General features: G+C 40.5%; 1 protein-coding gene across 1 annotated transcript in view; it reads left to right on the top strand.

Annotated features, from left to right (window-relative positions):
* The window catches only part of DNAH12 (dynein axonemal heavy chain 12), a 937015-nt gene that overhangs the window by 569146 nt on the left and 349468 nt on the right, over positions 1 to 18401 (top strand). Inside the window, exons 45-46 of the mRNA XM_069206470.1 lie at positions 9450 to 9644; positions 10952 to 11085. Coding sequence (XP_069062571.1) covers positions 9450 to 9644; positions 10952 to 11085 — 329 coding nt within the window. The remainder of the gene's footprint in view (positions 1 to 9449; positions 9645 to 10951; positions 11086 to 18401) is intronic.

The following is an 18401-nucleotide window of genomic DNA, read 5'->3' as shown; positions in this document are numbered from 1 at the left end:
AAAAATCTTGCAGTTTCTATCTGGAAGTAAACAGTGATGAATGATTGTGAATTATATTTGCTAAGATTTCTATACAACGTTGTTGTTCTCCTTCAAGACTTAGGAACTAGATCCCAATAATTGTAATTCCTTTTTCTAATTATCAGTCCTTCCATCCCGCTATCACAGTAACATTTGCATTAATGGCACTGCATTGGCTAGGCACCACAATTTCTTTATCTTCATGTCCCAATCAGTTGCATTCTCGCCATTCTCTTCAAAGCCCCTTTGGTTTGTACAGTTACAATGGCACCACTATTTCCCCAAAGATGATAATCTCTGGCATGTGCCCCAAAAATGAACATCTCTGGATTTCCCATAATGACATAGCACTCACCAATAAAGTTGAATTCATCCAACCTTTTTTTGAGTTTGGGGGACAAGTTACTCAGTCACAAATGTGACTGATATCCCATCTGCCTTATTATCATAGGGTACAAAATACTATAGGGGAGCGCCTATATAGATGACCGTGATGTCACTGTCAGTGCCAATGATGCCTCACGGAGCCGAATGGAGCCATGCAGGGGTACTGCTTGAGCAAAAGTTTCCAGATCCAGTCTGACGCCTGGGAAGAACCAAAGGTAAGGAATCTGCAGCTAGATAGGGTCTCTACCAGATAATGCGTCACCTAAGGTAAGTAACTTGTTCTTCAAACATAATTGACGACTTTGGGCCTTACTTAGAGTTTGCCAGATGGGATACTCCATCAAAACGCGTAGGATGTCTGCTGTACTACAAGTGTCATAGAGTATAGTGCATTTGTAATACGAGGGACAAAACATTTGTCACTTTTGTGATAAGTATTCTATCTACTAATCCCTAAATACGCCCTTTGTATTTGTAAAATTACACATACAGTTGTGTAAGAAGGGTGCAAGGGTCTTAATGCAAGCAAAGTGAATGCTTCCCTGTACATATACACCAGTTGAATGTTAAAAAAACCTGTCATAATTGTGCTTCAGAGAGCCCAAGACATGACTGGATGATTCCACTGTGCCTGTGATAGCTATGTCCTTGCTTCTATGGTTGAACAGTCATGGAGAGGAAATCAGTTTTTCTTTAAAAAAAAGTCATTGTAAGTGTTTCCCTAGAAGTTAACATGTATTGGTAAGTATACAACAGAGTGTTCTCTAAAACCATACTCTCCCTCTCTTTTGCCATACCCAACCATCAGCTCTGACTTTAATATTAGTTGTTGTCCTGCTTTTCAATCTTCCTGTAGGAAAATAGCGTGAGGTGCCCAGAAAATAAAGATAAACTGGGCTCCTGCTAGCAAAGATAGTTAGAGAAGTTAATTGTGTAATTAATTAGAACATGATGCTGGCTTCTGAGTTGGGTACTTGAAAATGCTGTTAAGCTATACTAGGTTAGTCTCCTGCGGATACAAAATGCAAATAATTCTTGTATTGCCCTCTTGAATGCACATCTTATTGGGTTGATCACTGAAGAGGTCTCAATTGCTGTGGGCAGATGATACATGATAAAAAACTGACAGTGCAGAAGTCACCTAAAACAATGGAGAGACCTAGAGTGATCTTCAAGGATAAAGGGGTAAGGGCTAGAGGGTCCTAGAAAACTCTAAGACAATGGAGGAAGATGGATTACCTCGACCCCAACGACGCAGCCCTCAGCCTCACGCATTGGATCACCAACTGCACAGACAACCTCGCTCCCCTCAGACGCCTCCCAAGACAGACCAACACCAAAAAACCTCTCTGGTTCACAGACACCCTCAAGGAATCTAAAAAAAACTGCTGCACCCTCGAGAAAGCCTGGCGCAAGGACCACACCGCAGATAACATGTCTGCCCTCAAGAACGCTACCCGCGAATACCACCAAATGATCCGCGCCACCAAAAGAAATTCCTTCACAGACAGACTGGACAAGAACACTCACAACAGCAAAGAACTCTTCAACATTGTCAAAGAGCTCTCCAACCCTAATGCCAACGCCAACGCCATCACGCCCTCACAAGACCTCTGCAACTCCCTCGCCACCTTCTTCCATCGTAAGATCACCAACCTACACAACAGCTTCGGACACCATACCCAGCCAACCACCATAGAACCTACAACCCCAGCCATCACACTCAACGCCTGGCAGTTGCCGCCCGCCAATGTTGTAATGACCCCCTATGTGTTCTTCCGGTGAAGAAGGAGTGGATCCATTGCAAGGCTTTCTTGCAGCGTGCAATCTGGTGCACAAGGTGCTGTGGGAGACCATGTCGAAGGCTGCTGAGAGGTCGAGGAGTAGGAGTGCTGCGGTGTGTCTGCGGTCGAGGAGTGTGCGGATGTCATCGGTGGCTGCAAGAAGAGCTGTCTTCGTGCTGTGGTTGCTGCAAATTCCAGACTGGGAGGTATCCAGACAGTTGATCTCCTTAAGGAATTGTCACAGCTGCGAGTTTATGGCTTTTTCCAGGACTTTGGCTGGGTAGGGTAGCAGCGAGATAGGTCGGAAGTTCTTGTGCTCAGATGGTTCGGTTGTGGGTTTCTTCAGGAGGGGGCAGACTTTGGCATGTTTCCAATCTTCAGGGAAGGTGGCTGTTGTGATGGAGCAGTTTATCGTCTTGCGGAGTTCGGGGGCGATGGATGCACTATATTTCACCTCCAAAAAGTTGATATAGAAGTTGGGAGTTCTTGCAAGAGGGTGTTGGCAAGTGCTTGGGGACAATCTTGTGGAGTGCTAAAATCCTAGTCATTATGTAAGAAGTATTTTTTGTTTTATAGCTGTGATATTAAATGTGTTAGGTCAACTAAACTACATTGGCAACTTTATTAGTTATGAAACTTACAACTGAACTATTTTACTATTGCACAAAGCTTCTTTTTATTTTTCCAACGTTTCTTACGACGTTTCTAAGATGTTAGACCTATTTTAAATGCTACTCTGATATCTGTGAGATGGCGGATTCAAAGTGAATGTGATGGAAGAAGCATTTTATAATGAAAATTGGTTGTAGCAAAGGAAAATATGTGAAGCATTTAAAGTACTAAGGGAGACCAACTGAGTAGCTATTTTGGTAAGTGTCCAGGATATGAAAAACGTAATGGCACATTCTAACAATGTGCAAAGATTTTATGTTGTTGTTTTTTAAACTTATATGTTTATTACGTTTTCAGTAAAAAAAGACAGCACAGATTTGGGGTTCTACTCAACATGTTTTCTACCCCCAAAATATGAAAACTGTAATCTATTTTAGATCTGCAGACACTGAACAAATGTGTGAAGAATTTAATATGGTATTCTTGGCACCACATTGTTATAACAAATGCTGAATGTCTGTTTGAATATTGTCATCCTGCCAGGCCATATAGTACTGCATTTTGCTGTGAATAAATCCATTATTAGTTCCAGGCATTTTCTTTCAGTTTCTCTTCATCATCTTGACAGCACCATCACTTCTCTTCCACTTGCGGTGCTGGTGGTGCTGGCAATGCTGGTGGTGCTGGCAGTCCTAATCTGTCACAGCAGTGCTGCAAGCAATGCTGCCCTGGGGATTAACAGTCCCCTCTCTGCCAGCGTTTACATGGCAGTAGCCAGGCCATATAAAGACTGTTAATTATGGGGTGGAGGGTGCCCCAGGGGGCCCCTGCACTTACCATGCACTTTGCAGACAGTAGAAATCACGACGGGTGCTGGTGCACCCCACACACTACAGCAGTGGTTCCCAACCTTTTGACTTCTGTAGTTCTAATAATCCTCTACTGATTGACACCATTGAAGGCATGGTGTGCTATGATCTTTTTTCTGCAGAAAACTCCAATAAAATTAATAAAATTGGAGCTAGGACTTCCAGCTTTTGTGGATTTGACCTGTGTGGTCTATTATTGGTCGGTCTCTGTTGAGGTCTTCATTTGGAATTGGTCTGAACTCCTAGCTATCAACACTGAACCTTCCAAAGAATATATTCTTTTTGCATACATTGGCTAACTTGCCTATACTTTGAACATGAATGATTTTGATCTTTCACTTACATATCATGCCTTTAAATATTTAGTGAAGGCTGCAGTGCACCAGGCATATTCTGAGGCCAGTTTGTTCATTAGTCCACAGCAAGCAACATAATATATTGTGTATCCCCTAACAGGAACTCAGGTCCTCCTTCATTTATACAAAATGTTAAAGAGTGTTAGCAAGATTCATTACTAATGTTTAAATGTATGTACATATACTTTGGTCTTGTAAATTATTAATGTAGACTGAAACTTAGAGTATCATTCCTCTGAATAAAGATATGTGTCATCTTTGCATGTAAAAAACTGTGCTTAAACCCCTGGTAGCTTGGCACAAAAAAAGGCCAGGCTTAAGTTAGAGACAATGTGTAAAGTAGTATTGCAGCACACAAACATTAATGAAGTAAAAATATCACACAAGAAAAATCCCAACCCAATTTAGGAAAATAGAGACTATAAATAAAATGACACCAGAACAACAAATATCCAATAAGTAGAACCAGAGATATGTTTTTTTGAAAGTTTTTTTGTAAAAATAGTACCAAGTAGCACAAAACATCAATCACAGTTATCTGGTCACTCTGGAGTGGGTCAGAGTGGAAAGTGCAGGCTGACCACAATGGACTTTTGGTGGGGTACAGGGCCCAGGTTCATCCCGGTAGAAGGTTTACCTTATAACTTGGTCCAGGTTTCACCCAAGAAGCACTCATCTACGAAGTCATCACTGGTCAAGGATGTCTTGTCGACAGTGCATTGCTAAAGCTCCAGGCCTTGGTTGAAGCTTCATGTTTGGGGTGCGGTTTTCTATGGTGTGAAGAGCTGGTCAAGAATCATAATTTCTTGTTAGTGGGAAGCGTGCGGAGCTTGTTATCGATGCAAAGAGCTCTGGGCGGTAAAGTCCGGGGTCTTATCCCGGAAAGTTGCATCAGCAGTCAGATGCAGGTCCTGACGTAGTCTGGGTGAAGTCCAGTCACATTCGTAAGGAGCCGGGGATGGTTCTTTTAGAAGCGAAGAGCTCAGAACATCTGGCTTTTCACCTCCTGTCCAGTTCTTGCAGTTTTGAAGTGAAGGAGTACACTCTAACACCATCCAAGGGTCCAGGGCCTGGAAGGGCACATTTTCAGGGTTAGGACTCAGTCCAGCAGAAGCCAGTAGCAGGGTTCCAGCAGGTTCGGTTGGTGCTTGTCATCTGGGCAGTTGCAGGGAAAGGTCTCTGGAAGCTTGTTGTGTCATTGTACCCCAAAGAGGGGGGTCAGCTGACGGACCTTGGGAGTCACTTCTGGAGTCCTGGATTCAAGGTAAGCAGGTCCAGGCTTCTTTATGGGTTCAGATAGTGGGCCAGTCCTTCTTCTGAATCTCCACAGGACCTGTGGGAGCCATTTCTATATCCAGTGCAGGCCTGTGTGTCACCCCATTTGTCAACCCAAAACTGGTTCTGGACAGTTATTTCCTTTTTCCTGAGTCTGGCTGCTGCCGGTGTAAACTGTATTTGCCAGTGACAGGGGAGTCAAAAAGGGGCTGAGTACAACCCTCAGGATACCCTTTGAAACTCAGGAAGGGCTGAGTACACCAACCCCCACCCTTCCAGGCCATCCTGCTGAGGAGAGGAACAACTTTCCCCACACCCAAGGCCCTTTTGTCCCTTGGTTAGAAGGAATACACACCACACCACAGCAGAGCTATTAACTTAAGTGTGGCTCTGGACACTGGCAGAAAGGCACAATTTTTGTAGGCAGAAAAATGTCAACTTTCTAAAAGTGCAATTTTCAGAATACTAATTTAAAATCCGACTTCAGCATTACAGAGGATTTTAAATTACAATTCACAAGTGGAAGAAGTATTTCTCTATTTGCTCCAAAACTGAAGATATCACTTAATAAATAAAATAAGGTTACCCATTGTTAGGCTGTGGGAGAGCTAGCTGTGTTGCAGTGAAAAGAGACTTTAGGGGTTTTTCACTGCCAGGATATGTGAATCTTAAGTATGCATGTACTACATTTTTAATACTCTGCACCATGTGCTGTGAGCTTTAGGGGCCTACCTTATGGATGACTCATAAGTATTAAAAAGAAAGATTTAGGGATGGCAAAAGGTTTATTTTGCCAGGTTAAAATTGTAGTTTAAAATTACATTACATGCTGCAGTGGCAGACCTGGGACATGGTTTACAGTGCTACTTTAGTGGGTGGCACAATGAGTTATGAGGCCCACTTGTAGTATTTAATTTACAGGCTCTGGGTACATGTAGTACCATTTACTAGAGACCTATAAATGAATTAAATGTGCCAATGAGGGGTGTACCAAGTTTACCATGTTTAGAGAAGAGAGCACAAGCACTTTACCACTGGTTAGCAGGAGTAACGATTACAGAGTCCTAAAAGTCATTAAAAATGTGTTCAACAAAAATAGGGTACTGGGCAAAAATATTGACGAACACCATGCAAAAGATGGTCATTTCCTACGAGGATGGTTTGACCAATCATTATTTTGATGAACCTGACTATTCAGACTAGGGTATTGTAAAGCAGTCATCTTCAAAGCAGCCAGAGCAAAACACAAAAAGAAACAGTGTCATTTTCCATCTTGTCACAATGGGAGGCCTGCAACCCCGACCCAACAACCTACAGTTTCATGCCACTGAGAATTCAGATTTACTGGTCATGGTCTTTCAGATGGGCTGGTTGTTAAAGACAGAAGGAGGAAGCACAGTGTCCTTTATGACGGGAGTTTGCTGAGAATTTATTGCTGGAGTGATGACCAATATTCAGATGAGTAGGGTAAAGGCACTGCTAGAAGATTTACATTTCACTATCATTGTAAAGGCAGAGTTAACATGAGCATGTAACCTTCTTTTCTGCCCACAGTAATATCAGGTATTTCTCTGAACTAATCTGTTAGCTGCCTTCTATTTTGAATGGCTCCACTCATGTAAGTCTCAGGAGAAACTGCGTATATTGAATCCAGAAAGAGATCCTTCATTATGGTTTCAGGACACATGCACAGCATTTGTATTGTCAATCACCTCATGCAGAACTATGATGGAGGTATCAAAATTCCACTTCAGTGCATTATTGTCCACTATTTCAGGTCAGAGCTTCAACTATTGGTTTTCTGTTAGGGATACTTCTGCATGATATTTGCAAAGCAGCTACTTGGTCTCGATTATTATATTTGCTTAGGACCTTTTCCATGAGATGGACACTAGAGCAGATGCTTTGTATGAATGTTTTGTGGTCTAGCATATGTTCTGGTACCATTTCTGTTGGTGTTATCTAGGGCTCCTTCAGTAAAATGTGTTAGGTGTTGCTAAAAATGTTTCAAGGGTAGATAACATACACTATAAATGAAGGAAACATAGCATTTCTACAGGAACATTGGTTTGGGCAGGGTTTGGGCAGGTTCTCTCCTGTCCACCTCATATATTATATTTTTCTTATTGTTATTTTTTACATATGTTTGGAGTCTCTTTGCATCTAGCAAAACCTGATCACTGAGAAGCTCAGGTTCTACTGCAGTGTTTGTACATGGGCTATATTCACAAAATACATTCACAAAGCAAGACTTTACATAGTTCCAAGTTGAAAAGCACAAATATTCTTTGTGATTTAAACATTTCCGTTATAAACTACAATGCAACTTATTGATCCATTGTGATTTCCAAGGGGAAGAGGAGGGTGAAGGGGTGTAGCTTCCACATTGCAATTCACAAAGCTATTCAAAAGTGCTTTGAGACTGTGTTTATGATTGCAAGCCATTCAGTGGTTAGCTTCTGGCAAGGGCAGGTGCTAACTATTCGCAAAGTGTAAGTTGTCAATATTTCACAGTTAACATTGTGCTTGTAGAGGCTAGTGACATCAGGGAAAGTAGATCATGGCCCCATGCATGGACCACTGCATGTTCTTTCCAATATGCAATCCACAATGTTTTGATAACCTACTATTTTAACTATTTGGTGCATTGTACACGTCTCCAGGAACTTCTAAAACAGATCAATGGCACCTATGGAACAATAAAATAAGCTGATTGTGACTCGTAACCTAGAATTTATATAGACCTATAAAAAAAGTATTCATAAAGCTCAGTGAATCATTTACATCTCCTGGCTACAATTTTGCCCAGTACCTACTTATCCAGGCACATTATCAAAAAAAACTATTTTTGCACATTGAAGTGTAACTTGTTCATATCATTGTCAATGTAGTCTTTTTATTTTATTTTCAATTCCACTTTAGCGCAAACGTTTATATTCAAACATATAATTCAAACCATTTGGTATTAAAGATCATATCTTTTTTATCCAAAACGTATCTAGCTTTACTAGTCATTTATCCCTATTGATCTGTTGTAATGTTTAATACATAAAATGCATTGAGAATATAGAGCCAGGTGTATTAAATATTTTAGTGGTTGAAAACCTATCGATTCTCTAATTTAGTGGCTTTGCGACCACCATCAACTTTGTACTTGTGTACCACACCTCTTTACCTAATTGGAAAAGTATTTACCATTTGCTAAATTAACTTAGATATGGTTTACTACTTGCAATTTCACGTATTTTGTGTGTGTTGCTTACAAATAGTGATTTTTGCACCATATGTATAAATAGATTGCAACTTCAAAGTTGGCGATAGCCTCCTGGTACCCCTTCTTTTTGTGAATTTTGGGCAAAGGTATTGGTTGAGTATTCAGTGGTCCATTCAATATTTTTTCTTTTTAAGTTTTTTTGAAAGTTTTTTTTTTTAATACAGACCCATTTTCTCTAGTTGGAGTGACTCTCAATTTGTGACGTACCTCATAAATATAATGAGTTAGGTTGGAATGCAACCCACTACAAATTCTTTTTTTATGAAGCAACCTATCGGTACATAGGTCGGTTCGCAAAAAAACTTTCTGGGTGCTAAAATCCTAGTGGCCCGTAGACCTCTCAGTAAATATGAAGTTGAACATTATGCAATAATGTCTATCTTATATTGCTGTTCAACTAATCTGTAAAACTAACAAATAAATTTTAAGTTGTGGCCTGAGGGTATATTGTTTATATTTCAAAGGGGTATCCTCCAACTAATTAGAGAGTGAAGCACAATCCTGGAGTGGCAAAACCTGGATTGTGGATTTTGAGTTTAAAGCCAGTGATCAAAATAATACACGTGTTGCACCAGGTAATCTTCAAGAATACAATGCAATTTATGGTTCAGTTTAGATATAGATTAGTGGTGCTCCACCTTGGCACGCAGCATGGAAAAAACTAAATCTGGCCTCTATGCTGGTAGCTGAGCTGTTACAAAATGAAATCATTCGGAAAAGCAACTCAGTATCCATCTGAACCAACAATATCAATGATACATAACTGATTTGTCTCAGTTCCAGTCTCATGTTTTCAAATGTATCATTAATTGGTTGCTTTGTAGAATAAGATAAAATTAATAAATAATTAGTAATATATTTGTTTTTTAAGGATGTGATGGCTGCAGCACAAGCTGGAGATAAATCTGCTGAACTTAGTCCCTTGGCGGTGTTTGCCTTCTTTGTGAACCGGTGCAGAGAAAATCTTCATATTGTTGTAGCTTTCAGTCCAATTGGAGATGCTTTTCGTAATCGACTCAGGCAGTTCCCTTCACTCATCAACTGCTGTACTATTGATTGGTTCCAGGTATGTATGCAGGACTTTTGTAATTGTGAATCCCTGTAACTCATTCAACATTTTCTTCATTTAAATTTGTAATGGGGTTTGGGTGTCTTTGTTATTGTACCTTTTCCTTGTCTAACGTTTTCTCTTGATATTTAAACTTTGATTCTTTGGGCACCTTTTTGTGCGATATGTCTTATGTTATTATAAAGTCATATTTTAGTTAACTGGACAGTAATTAGAAACAAAAGCTCTTACAATTTCAGTTCCTTTTTCTACTGATGAGGGTTGTTTCCTTAGTCACGAATCATCAGATTTGCTGTACAACACCTATTTTTAAGCATTCCTCAAGCTGTAGAAACCACCGAACATAGTAAAAAATGTGGGTTTCGTTGTCATCAGTACATACTTTTCTAGTTGAGGGGCCCTTCTGGATGGGGCTCCATAAACTTGATGGGCAAAGAGAAAATGGCGAGGATAGTACAGTTCCAGAGATGGTCTGGGGCTTTCATCCTTACAGTTTTGGAAAAATATGGCTTCTGCCCTAGCAGACTTTTCTCAACTGTATTTCACACAAAAATCAGAGGTTGGCTGTTGTAGTTATCCATTTGGCAACTCCTTGATTTTTATGCTGTTGAAACTCTGAGATCAAAGAGGCTAATCCGTTATCTTTTTGGAACTAATGAACTAAATGTACCTACTCACTCCTGCTTGGCTTAAATAACTTATCACTGGTTCAGAAAAAATGTCTGAAGACTTTTAATGCTTCAAACATTGGTATGCAGGAAGTTCTAAAGGAATCCAGCGTTCTTGTTAATGACTTTTATACAGTCAGAATGGTATGTTCAAGGTTAAAAGAAAATGAAATAAAAAAAAAACTTGAATTGCAGGTACGTCAAGGCTACATGCCTAGCTGAAGTGTTGGCCCCTGTGATTTAAATGGAAATTAATGTTACAAATTTTTAAAGTCTATAAGGGCTGCAGGTATGTTTTCTATGTGACCTCATACCTGACATCAAAAAGGAAGGTGACTTGATGGTGTCACTGATAAGCTTAGCAGCAACATAAACACAATATATAAATTAGTAAATTAAGTCGAATAAATCTTCATATTTTTCTGTACCTCCTGACTCTGAACCTTGCACCAAATGAAAACCCTAATATAGATATCTAACTACAGTTTTAACAACTTTTTTGCAAATGTGGTTATGTTAATATTACTGGTCGGAAAAATGTCTTGCCACGTGAGAAATTGAAACTGTTTCCAACTCACTTCCAGATTTATGCTGTCATACTGTATGTCTGTTGATAAATGTTCTCTTTTTTTCCAGCCATGGCCTGAGGATGCTTTGGAACGTGTTGCCATCAAGTTTTTGGAAACCCTGCAGCTTTCAGAAAATGAGCAGCGTGAAGTGGTGCCTATCTGCAAACACTTCCACACTTCAGCGATCTCCCTGTCGAACAAGTCAGTGAAAAATATCTGAATCATTTTGCAATCCTTTCTTAAAAGTTTCGTTTAGATTCAAATTAGATACAAATGATGACAGTGTGAGATGTGATTTACCAGGCAAGCATAAGCTCCTTGCATATCTCTGTGCGTGGGGTGGTGGTGGTGGGGGCGGGAGGGTTACCGACTCCAATTGATGTGATACTGTAAAGTATTTCTACGTTTCCGTCGTTACAGCTTTCCCAAAAACTGCAAGCTAATTGCTATGATTCAGTTTGACAACAAAGGCCAGGTATTCAAGTGATAGAACCACATTTTTGGCTCCCTTTAATGGGGTGAGTGTTCCCCTGGCCAAGTGCTGGAATCCTGTCTGTTTTTGGAGACTATCTAAATAACTTCACAAGTTTCATCTTGCAACTCTGAGCACCTACACTTATGGAATCCATGGCTTCTGTGCTCCCTGGCTGACGAATTCACCCCGCAATGCCGAAGAGGGAGACTGTGCAGGTTGTTATATCTACTGGATTAGGTAGTGAAACAGACCCTCAATGTCGCTCTCCCTCGGGATCCCTGTGCACCCTCTATTTCTCCCCTTCGCTGGCCGAAAAAAACTCGAGCCTTAGCAAAGCCAATTGATCTGGGGCCAGATGTATCATACAACCGATTTGCGATTCTCAAATAGCGATTTTTAGGAAATAGCTATTTCAGAAATGCAAAAAGGTATGTATGATTTTTGCAATTCGGTAATAGCGATTTCTTAAAAATCGCAAATGCTATTACCGAATCGCAAATAGAGAATCTGTCCCCATTCCCACCATTGCAATTTTTTTGCATGTCGCAAATTGCAAATTCCAGTTAGGAATTCGCAATTTGGGAAATGCAAACCCCAGGGTGCTGGGGGCCTATGGCCCCCTCTGCTGCACCCCAAAAAAATATTTAAGGACATGTAAGGCGCACACATGCCAAAGGGGCATGTGTGCATTACATGTCATTTTTAAAAATGCATTTTTAATGCATTTTAAAAAATTGCACATGGTTACCACCAAATTGAATTTGGTGGTAATTGCATTTCCTAAATGCCCAATTCACATTTAGGAAATGCTTGTTACATTGGCATAAGAAATCACAAATAAGGATTACTTATTTGCGATTTCCTAATTAGAGAATCGCAAAATGCGATTCTCTAAATGGGGTTGCAATTTTAAGAAATCGCTATTTTGGCGATTCCTTAAAATTGCACTACAAATGCCTTTCTTACATTCAGAAAGGCGATTTTGCATTCGCAAACGGCCGAATTTTGCAATTTGCACCATTTGCGAATGCAAAATTCTTCGATACATCTGGCCCCTGGTCTTCTAAAACAAGTGGTGTGCTATTGGGTTTACCACTGCTTGTTTCCTTTGTCAGAGGTGAATGATTTTTGACAAAAGAAAAAAATGGTTCCTGATATTGCTGATGCTGTTCAACATTGGGAAAAAAAATCACTATGATTTAGAAGCACTAGTGGATCATCATCCACAAGTGTGTAAGCTTCATGACACAAAGGTGGCCCCAGCTTGATGACCTATACGCATGCAAGCATCACTGTGCGTGCGCACGCTTGCATGATGTTGTGGTTGCTGTTTTTTTTTAAATGTACCATACCAATTTCTATTGCTGTTGCAAACCATTCATTGAATACCAGTTCCTGAAAGAGGGTGGATTCCATATGCAAAGAAGAAGCCATCCATGTGGGACAACTTCCTCTTTGTGAAGGTGGACCATCCTGCTCCGACCCATTGCCCTTCATAGAATGCTTATTATATATTTTTGATTTCACATTTCAGCAGGGATGATGATCACTGGACCCGCGTGTGCCTCCACCCAGGCAGCCAGAGCCTATTCAGTAAGATTCATATTCAGAGTAATTTGGGCCAGATGTATGAAAGCATTTTGCATTAGCAAACGGTGCGAATGCCCGTTTGCGAATGCAAAATGCCATTTCAGAATGTTTGAAATACATTCTGAACGCAATTTTAAGGAATCGCTAAAATAGCAATTCCTTAAAATTGCGACCCTGTTTAGAGAGTCGCAAATTGCGACTCTCTAAATTAGAAATCGCAAATACGAATTCCTTATTTGCGATTCCTTAGCACATGTATGAAGCAATTCCTAAATGCGATTTTGGCATTTAGGAATCGCTAATTAACCATGTGCAAAATTTTAAAATGCATTTAAAATGCATTTTTAAATTGTACATGTAAAGCACACATGCCCTTTTGGCATGTGTGCACCTTACATGCCCCCCCAAAAAATGTTGGGGTGCAGCAAAGGGGGCCTTAGGCCCCCAGCACCCTGGGGTTTTGCATTTCCAAAATTGCGATTTCTGAATTTGGAAATGCAAAAAATTTGCAGATATGGGCCAACAGGCCCATAGGTGCGAATGAGGCCGGTATCGCAATTTGCGATTCGGTAATAGCATTTGCGATTTTTAAGAAATCGCTATTACCGATTCACAAATGTGATACATGGCACTTTACGAGTCGGAAATAGCGATTTCTTAAAAATCGCTATTTCCGAATTGCAAAAGGCCTTGATGAGACATCTGGCCCTTTGTCGATAATGTTAAAGGGCAGAATTTTGATCTCGTCCCCTGGTAGGATTGTTTTTAGGTCACACTGCCACTCATGGAGCATCTGCCTGTTTATTGCAGCAGATACACTGGGAAGAATGAGCAAAGAGAGAGAGGAGGCACACAGAGAGTATGGGGAGAGACCAAAGAGTGAGAGGAAAGAAGGAAAGAGAAAATGGATGGGTTGAAGGAGAGGGAGGGTGGGACAGAAGTGAGAGGGGACTGGTTTGAATATTTTTGACAGGGCTCCTTATGGTTCTCCGCCCGGCTGTGGGTGCATCGTGCCTAAAGAACCTCTTTAGAGGACAATGAATATCTTTAATCATTTTATTTTATGTTCATCGAAAATGTTCAGTTTCATCTGTATTTCATGTACAATTTGAAATATTACAAGAGTGGCTGCTCTTTCAGTTTTGCTCTCTGCCGTCTCCTCTTGGGCACCAAAGAAATTCAGTAGAATTTTATAAAAGTCAGAGATACACTTCGGCCTCACTGTTGTTGCTGTATCTTGGTAGTCCATGTTGCAGTCAGTAAACTGGGGAAATTGCTGTTTAAAAAGATGAACAATGTGTGCTTTCAATCCCTCCCCATCATTTTCTCCAGACACACCAAGCACAGGGAGATTATTACGTCACAAATGATTCTCCATATCCTCAACCTTAAAAGTCACATTTCTTATTTTGGTACCATGCTGAGCAACTTGATTTTGGGTAATATGTTTTGCCTCTGATAGACTTGATTAATTAGGTTCTGTATCAGACTGTTAATTGTGTACATGTTTTTAACATTTTATGCAATATCACCTGGATTTTGGGGTCAGAGTTTTTTTGTTCCAAGCAGTCTTTCTTGTATACTTTCATAATAAGCTGCAGTAAACCATAGATAAAAGATAGTCAACACAACTGCCTTTCCACTTTATATACCACTAGCTTATGCAGGGCCAACATCCCGGGCTGCAGCCGGAACTTAAACATAAGGTTACCCTTGTTGCCTTTAGTTGTGTTTGAGGATATATGCGCTAGATTGGAGGCCAGCAAATTAGTGGGGTTGGTTCAGTCCCATTAGGATCCCAAAGTAATTCATGATCCTTGGTTCCCCTAGGCCATGTCCTCTCTCTCAGTGATTTTTCGAAAAAACCCTCACCCATCTCTGTTGCCCATGTCTTTTGTGCCTCCATCTCATTTTTCTTTCTTACAGAATTGTTACTACAATGATAAGGCTGTACAACAGTTTGCTTCTTGCCAGATTCAAAGTCAGACTCCATCCCTGATTTGGAGGCTAGACTACTTGCTTCTAATAGTCTGAAAGCTAAAGAAAAGCTTGCATCCTTTCTGATGTTTTCATGTGTGCTATAGCCTTTTCCAGGTAAGTATTCTTTAGTAGAAACGGTTCCCCTTGATTGATTAAAAGACTACAACCTGCTGCATAGCTACCGGCTATTAAACTTGTGGAAGGCCCAGCCATCTTTTCTCTAGTCAGGATAGTCTTGGGTATACTAGCAGAGTTAGGGTGAGGCTGAGTCTTAGAGGGGGCAGTAAAAGCTAATCATAACCTCCTCAGCCACAGAATTGACTTGGAAATGCTTTAAGGTCACTCAGCATATTCCCAGCAAAACAATTAACAAGGGCCTTACCATTGTGTGCCAGGTAGTCCCTACTGCCATTGACTTCAGGAACCACTGCTTTCTGTATGGTTAATATGCTAGAATTGGCCAGTGGAGGAGTCAAAATGTGATCCTGTTCGCCCAACAGTAACAGCTTAACGACCTCCCCAGGAGCAATACATTTTAGGAGGGGAATTTGCATGGTCTTGCCCCCTCATTCTGCTGAAGATGATGGTTGAAAATACTTCTTTTGAGTCCCCCCCCCCACCTGTCCAAGGCTCAGCCTACTTGGGTAGAAAAGGGCATGAGGATCTTCTGTGTCAGGCCATCGTGATTAAGCACTGCAGTAATGGGGAGGCTCAGTTCTTGTGTTGTCTTGTTAGCCTCCTCTGCTGTCGTTTGCCTCCTCTGCTGTCTTTCTCGCCTCATCTGCAAATACCTGCACATTGGTAGCAGCCTGATCCAGGCTGTATGGCCTACCTGCAGCAGTGTCTCCTCAGTGTGCAGCAGTACCTCTTCCACCCAGGGCTTTGACCTGGTTTCCCAACGTTTGATGAGAGATGCACAGGAATGTGCTCCACCAGACCATGCAGCCTTTCTTTCTAGCCACCATCTCTACAGGAAGGCAGACACACACAAACTGTATGATACAAGTGGAGTTGTATCCTTCAGTCTGTGTACGTGAAGCACCGAAACACAGGACAGCATGGAGATGAGGGGTGACTTGCAGTTGTGAAGCTGCTAGCAGATGGAGATGCCGAGTCACACTATAAATCTGGTAAGCTTAAAGGGCAGGATAGTTATTGTCAACAGCAGTATAAGTGTATGATTGAGTCAAAAATACATGAATGACCAATAACTCTAACTGCTGATGCCTGGGGCATTCCGCCTCAGCTGTACAACTGCAAAGCTGCCAGACGGTCCCTAACTGGTTTCTGGGCAATCATCCCAGTGCGCTATTTTACAAGTACCACATTTTTGAGGATTTTTAAAAGATTTTTACATTGTTTGAAGAATATGTTCACTTTCACTTCTTTTCTAGTAGCTTAATGGAATTAAAATGTAGTGGTAGCATTCTTGGTGGGTTCTCCATTTGAGATTTAAGTCCCTGAAATGTTAATTTAAGTTTTTGTCATGAAAGAAAGCGTCTCTTACAGCTGTCACTTCACAAAGGAGAGTTAGTGAATTGCAGGACATGTTCTCTTCTTCTCTTTATGTCTCTTACTAGAAATAGTGTCACTTTGGGAGTGAAAACTTTGTTTTCTGCTCAGGGTTGACTATTGATTTAAACTTCAGTCAGCCTATTTGTTTATTTTCCTGCTCCCATCCTCATCTTTCTAAGGAGAAGTGATTGCAAAGGCTAGTCCCGAAAATGGTAATTAGCCACTATATTCATGGGAGGAGTTTGTTCAGTGTAGATGATATTTTATATATTGTGTATTTTATTTATTTATTGTGGGTCTGTAGTCAAGCGAAACATTTCCAGATGGATTTCTCCCTCAGTTGAATACTGTCATGAGCTCGGTGGTAAAGATCTTTTTGAGTCTGTTAGAGCTCACTTGTCTAGGGTATTACTGCTACTCATGCATTTTTGAGGAGATGCATGCACAAAAAATCTGTGAGGCGGCAATGTAGTCTTGTGCTTTTCTTTTAAAACATTGTTTGTACATGGAGAGAAACACTGCATCTGGTTTTAAAAGGACTTTTCTCCAATTGTGTGACCAAGTGCTTATCCTTGACCCACGACCTGGAGGGATGTTGTGGAAGTTACCTGTCTGTTATAAGGTTGGGTTACTTACATTTATTAATGTTCTTTCTGACATATGGTCCAGCATCCGCTGATTTCTTGCAGCACTCACTCCTCACAGTAAAATGGCTGGTATTCCTCAAATATGTTTTCTACTGCTAATTGTCACATCCTGGCCTTGGAAATCAGATTTGGTTTGATGATACTGAAACAGGGGCACTTTTCCAAAATGAAACGTGACCTCATAAGAAAAGTTTTTGCAGCCTTGGTGGCGGTGTAATGCAGTTCCTTCAACCTGATGAGATGCTATGGCATTAAAACCTCTCAGGATCCACTCTGCACCTCGATGAGGGGGTTCACATAAGGAATCTGCCAGAGATGAATCATTCATTAGGCACTACGTTATAGAAGGTAAGTAACTTGTTTTTCTTGATGCATGATTTGCTTTTCCATAATGCATAATTTTCTTTTGATGGGTTCCTAACTTAAAAACAGAGTGCTGCCTGTAAAGTTTGACAAATGTGTCCATACTATAGGTATTGATTTCATAACAAACTAGAAAACTGTGATTTAGCTCATACACAGGTTTCATGAATAGAGTGACACAAGTCAAAATTAATACTTAAAATTGTTTAAAGATACTGTTATGAGAATACCAAAGCCATGCATGAAATAAACTTTAGTAAGTATGATTTGGGCATGTGGTCCCATAAAGAAGCAAGTAAAATGGCAAATATTCTCACCGTCAAAGAGCTTCTGTATGCCAATTAGGAAATATGTCAAAATATCAGAGACAAAAAAAATTAAATGCAAAAATATTGCAAACAAATTGTTGAGGAAAAAATATCTTCTTCCTATACTTTGTAAATAAAGGATATATTATGGACTACAAAAGTATGGATGGCCAACATCTCATCACAAAATTAAATTATTACATTTAAAAACATAGTACAAAAATGATTATAACTTGCAAACATACAATAAAATATGTGCTTTAAATTAAACATAAGAAAAATAATAAACGTATGCCCTCATTACGAGTCTGGTGGTCACTAGACTGCCTGACTCGCGGATGGTGGTCCGACTGCCTCCAAAGCGGCTGTCTGAACATCATAATTCAACCCTGGCGGTCAGGCCCTGAGGAGACCACCAGCTCTGCCAGGATCAGGAATCCTGGCGGTCTGGTGGTAGGTGGCGGTCCTCATCCCCCAGGGCAGCAGTGCAAGTAGTGCCGCCCTGGGGATTACGACCTCGTTCTCCACCAGCCGAACTCATAATCATCCCCATAATATGCAAAGAATCAAAATTATAAAAGAAACATTAAAAATAAAACATAAAATATAAATAATAAAAATGGTTATATATCAAATATA

The sequence above is a fragment of the Pleurodeles waltl genome, chromosome 9, assembly GCF_031143425.1.
Source record: "Pleurodeles waltl isolate 20211129_DDA chromosome 9, aPleWal1.hap1.20221129, whole genome shotgun sequence".
In the NCBI taxonomy this organism is placed as follows: domain Eukaryota; kingdom Metazoa; phylum Chordata; class Amphibia; order Caudata; family Salamandridae; genus Pleurodeles; species Pleurodeles waltl.
The sequence above is the reverse complement of the archived record's forward strand: the minus strand, read 5'-3'. Positions and strand labels throughout refer to the sequence as shown.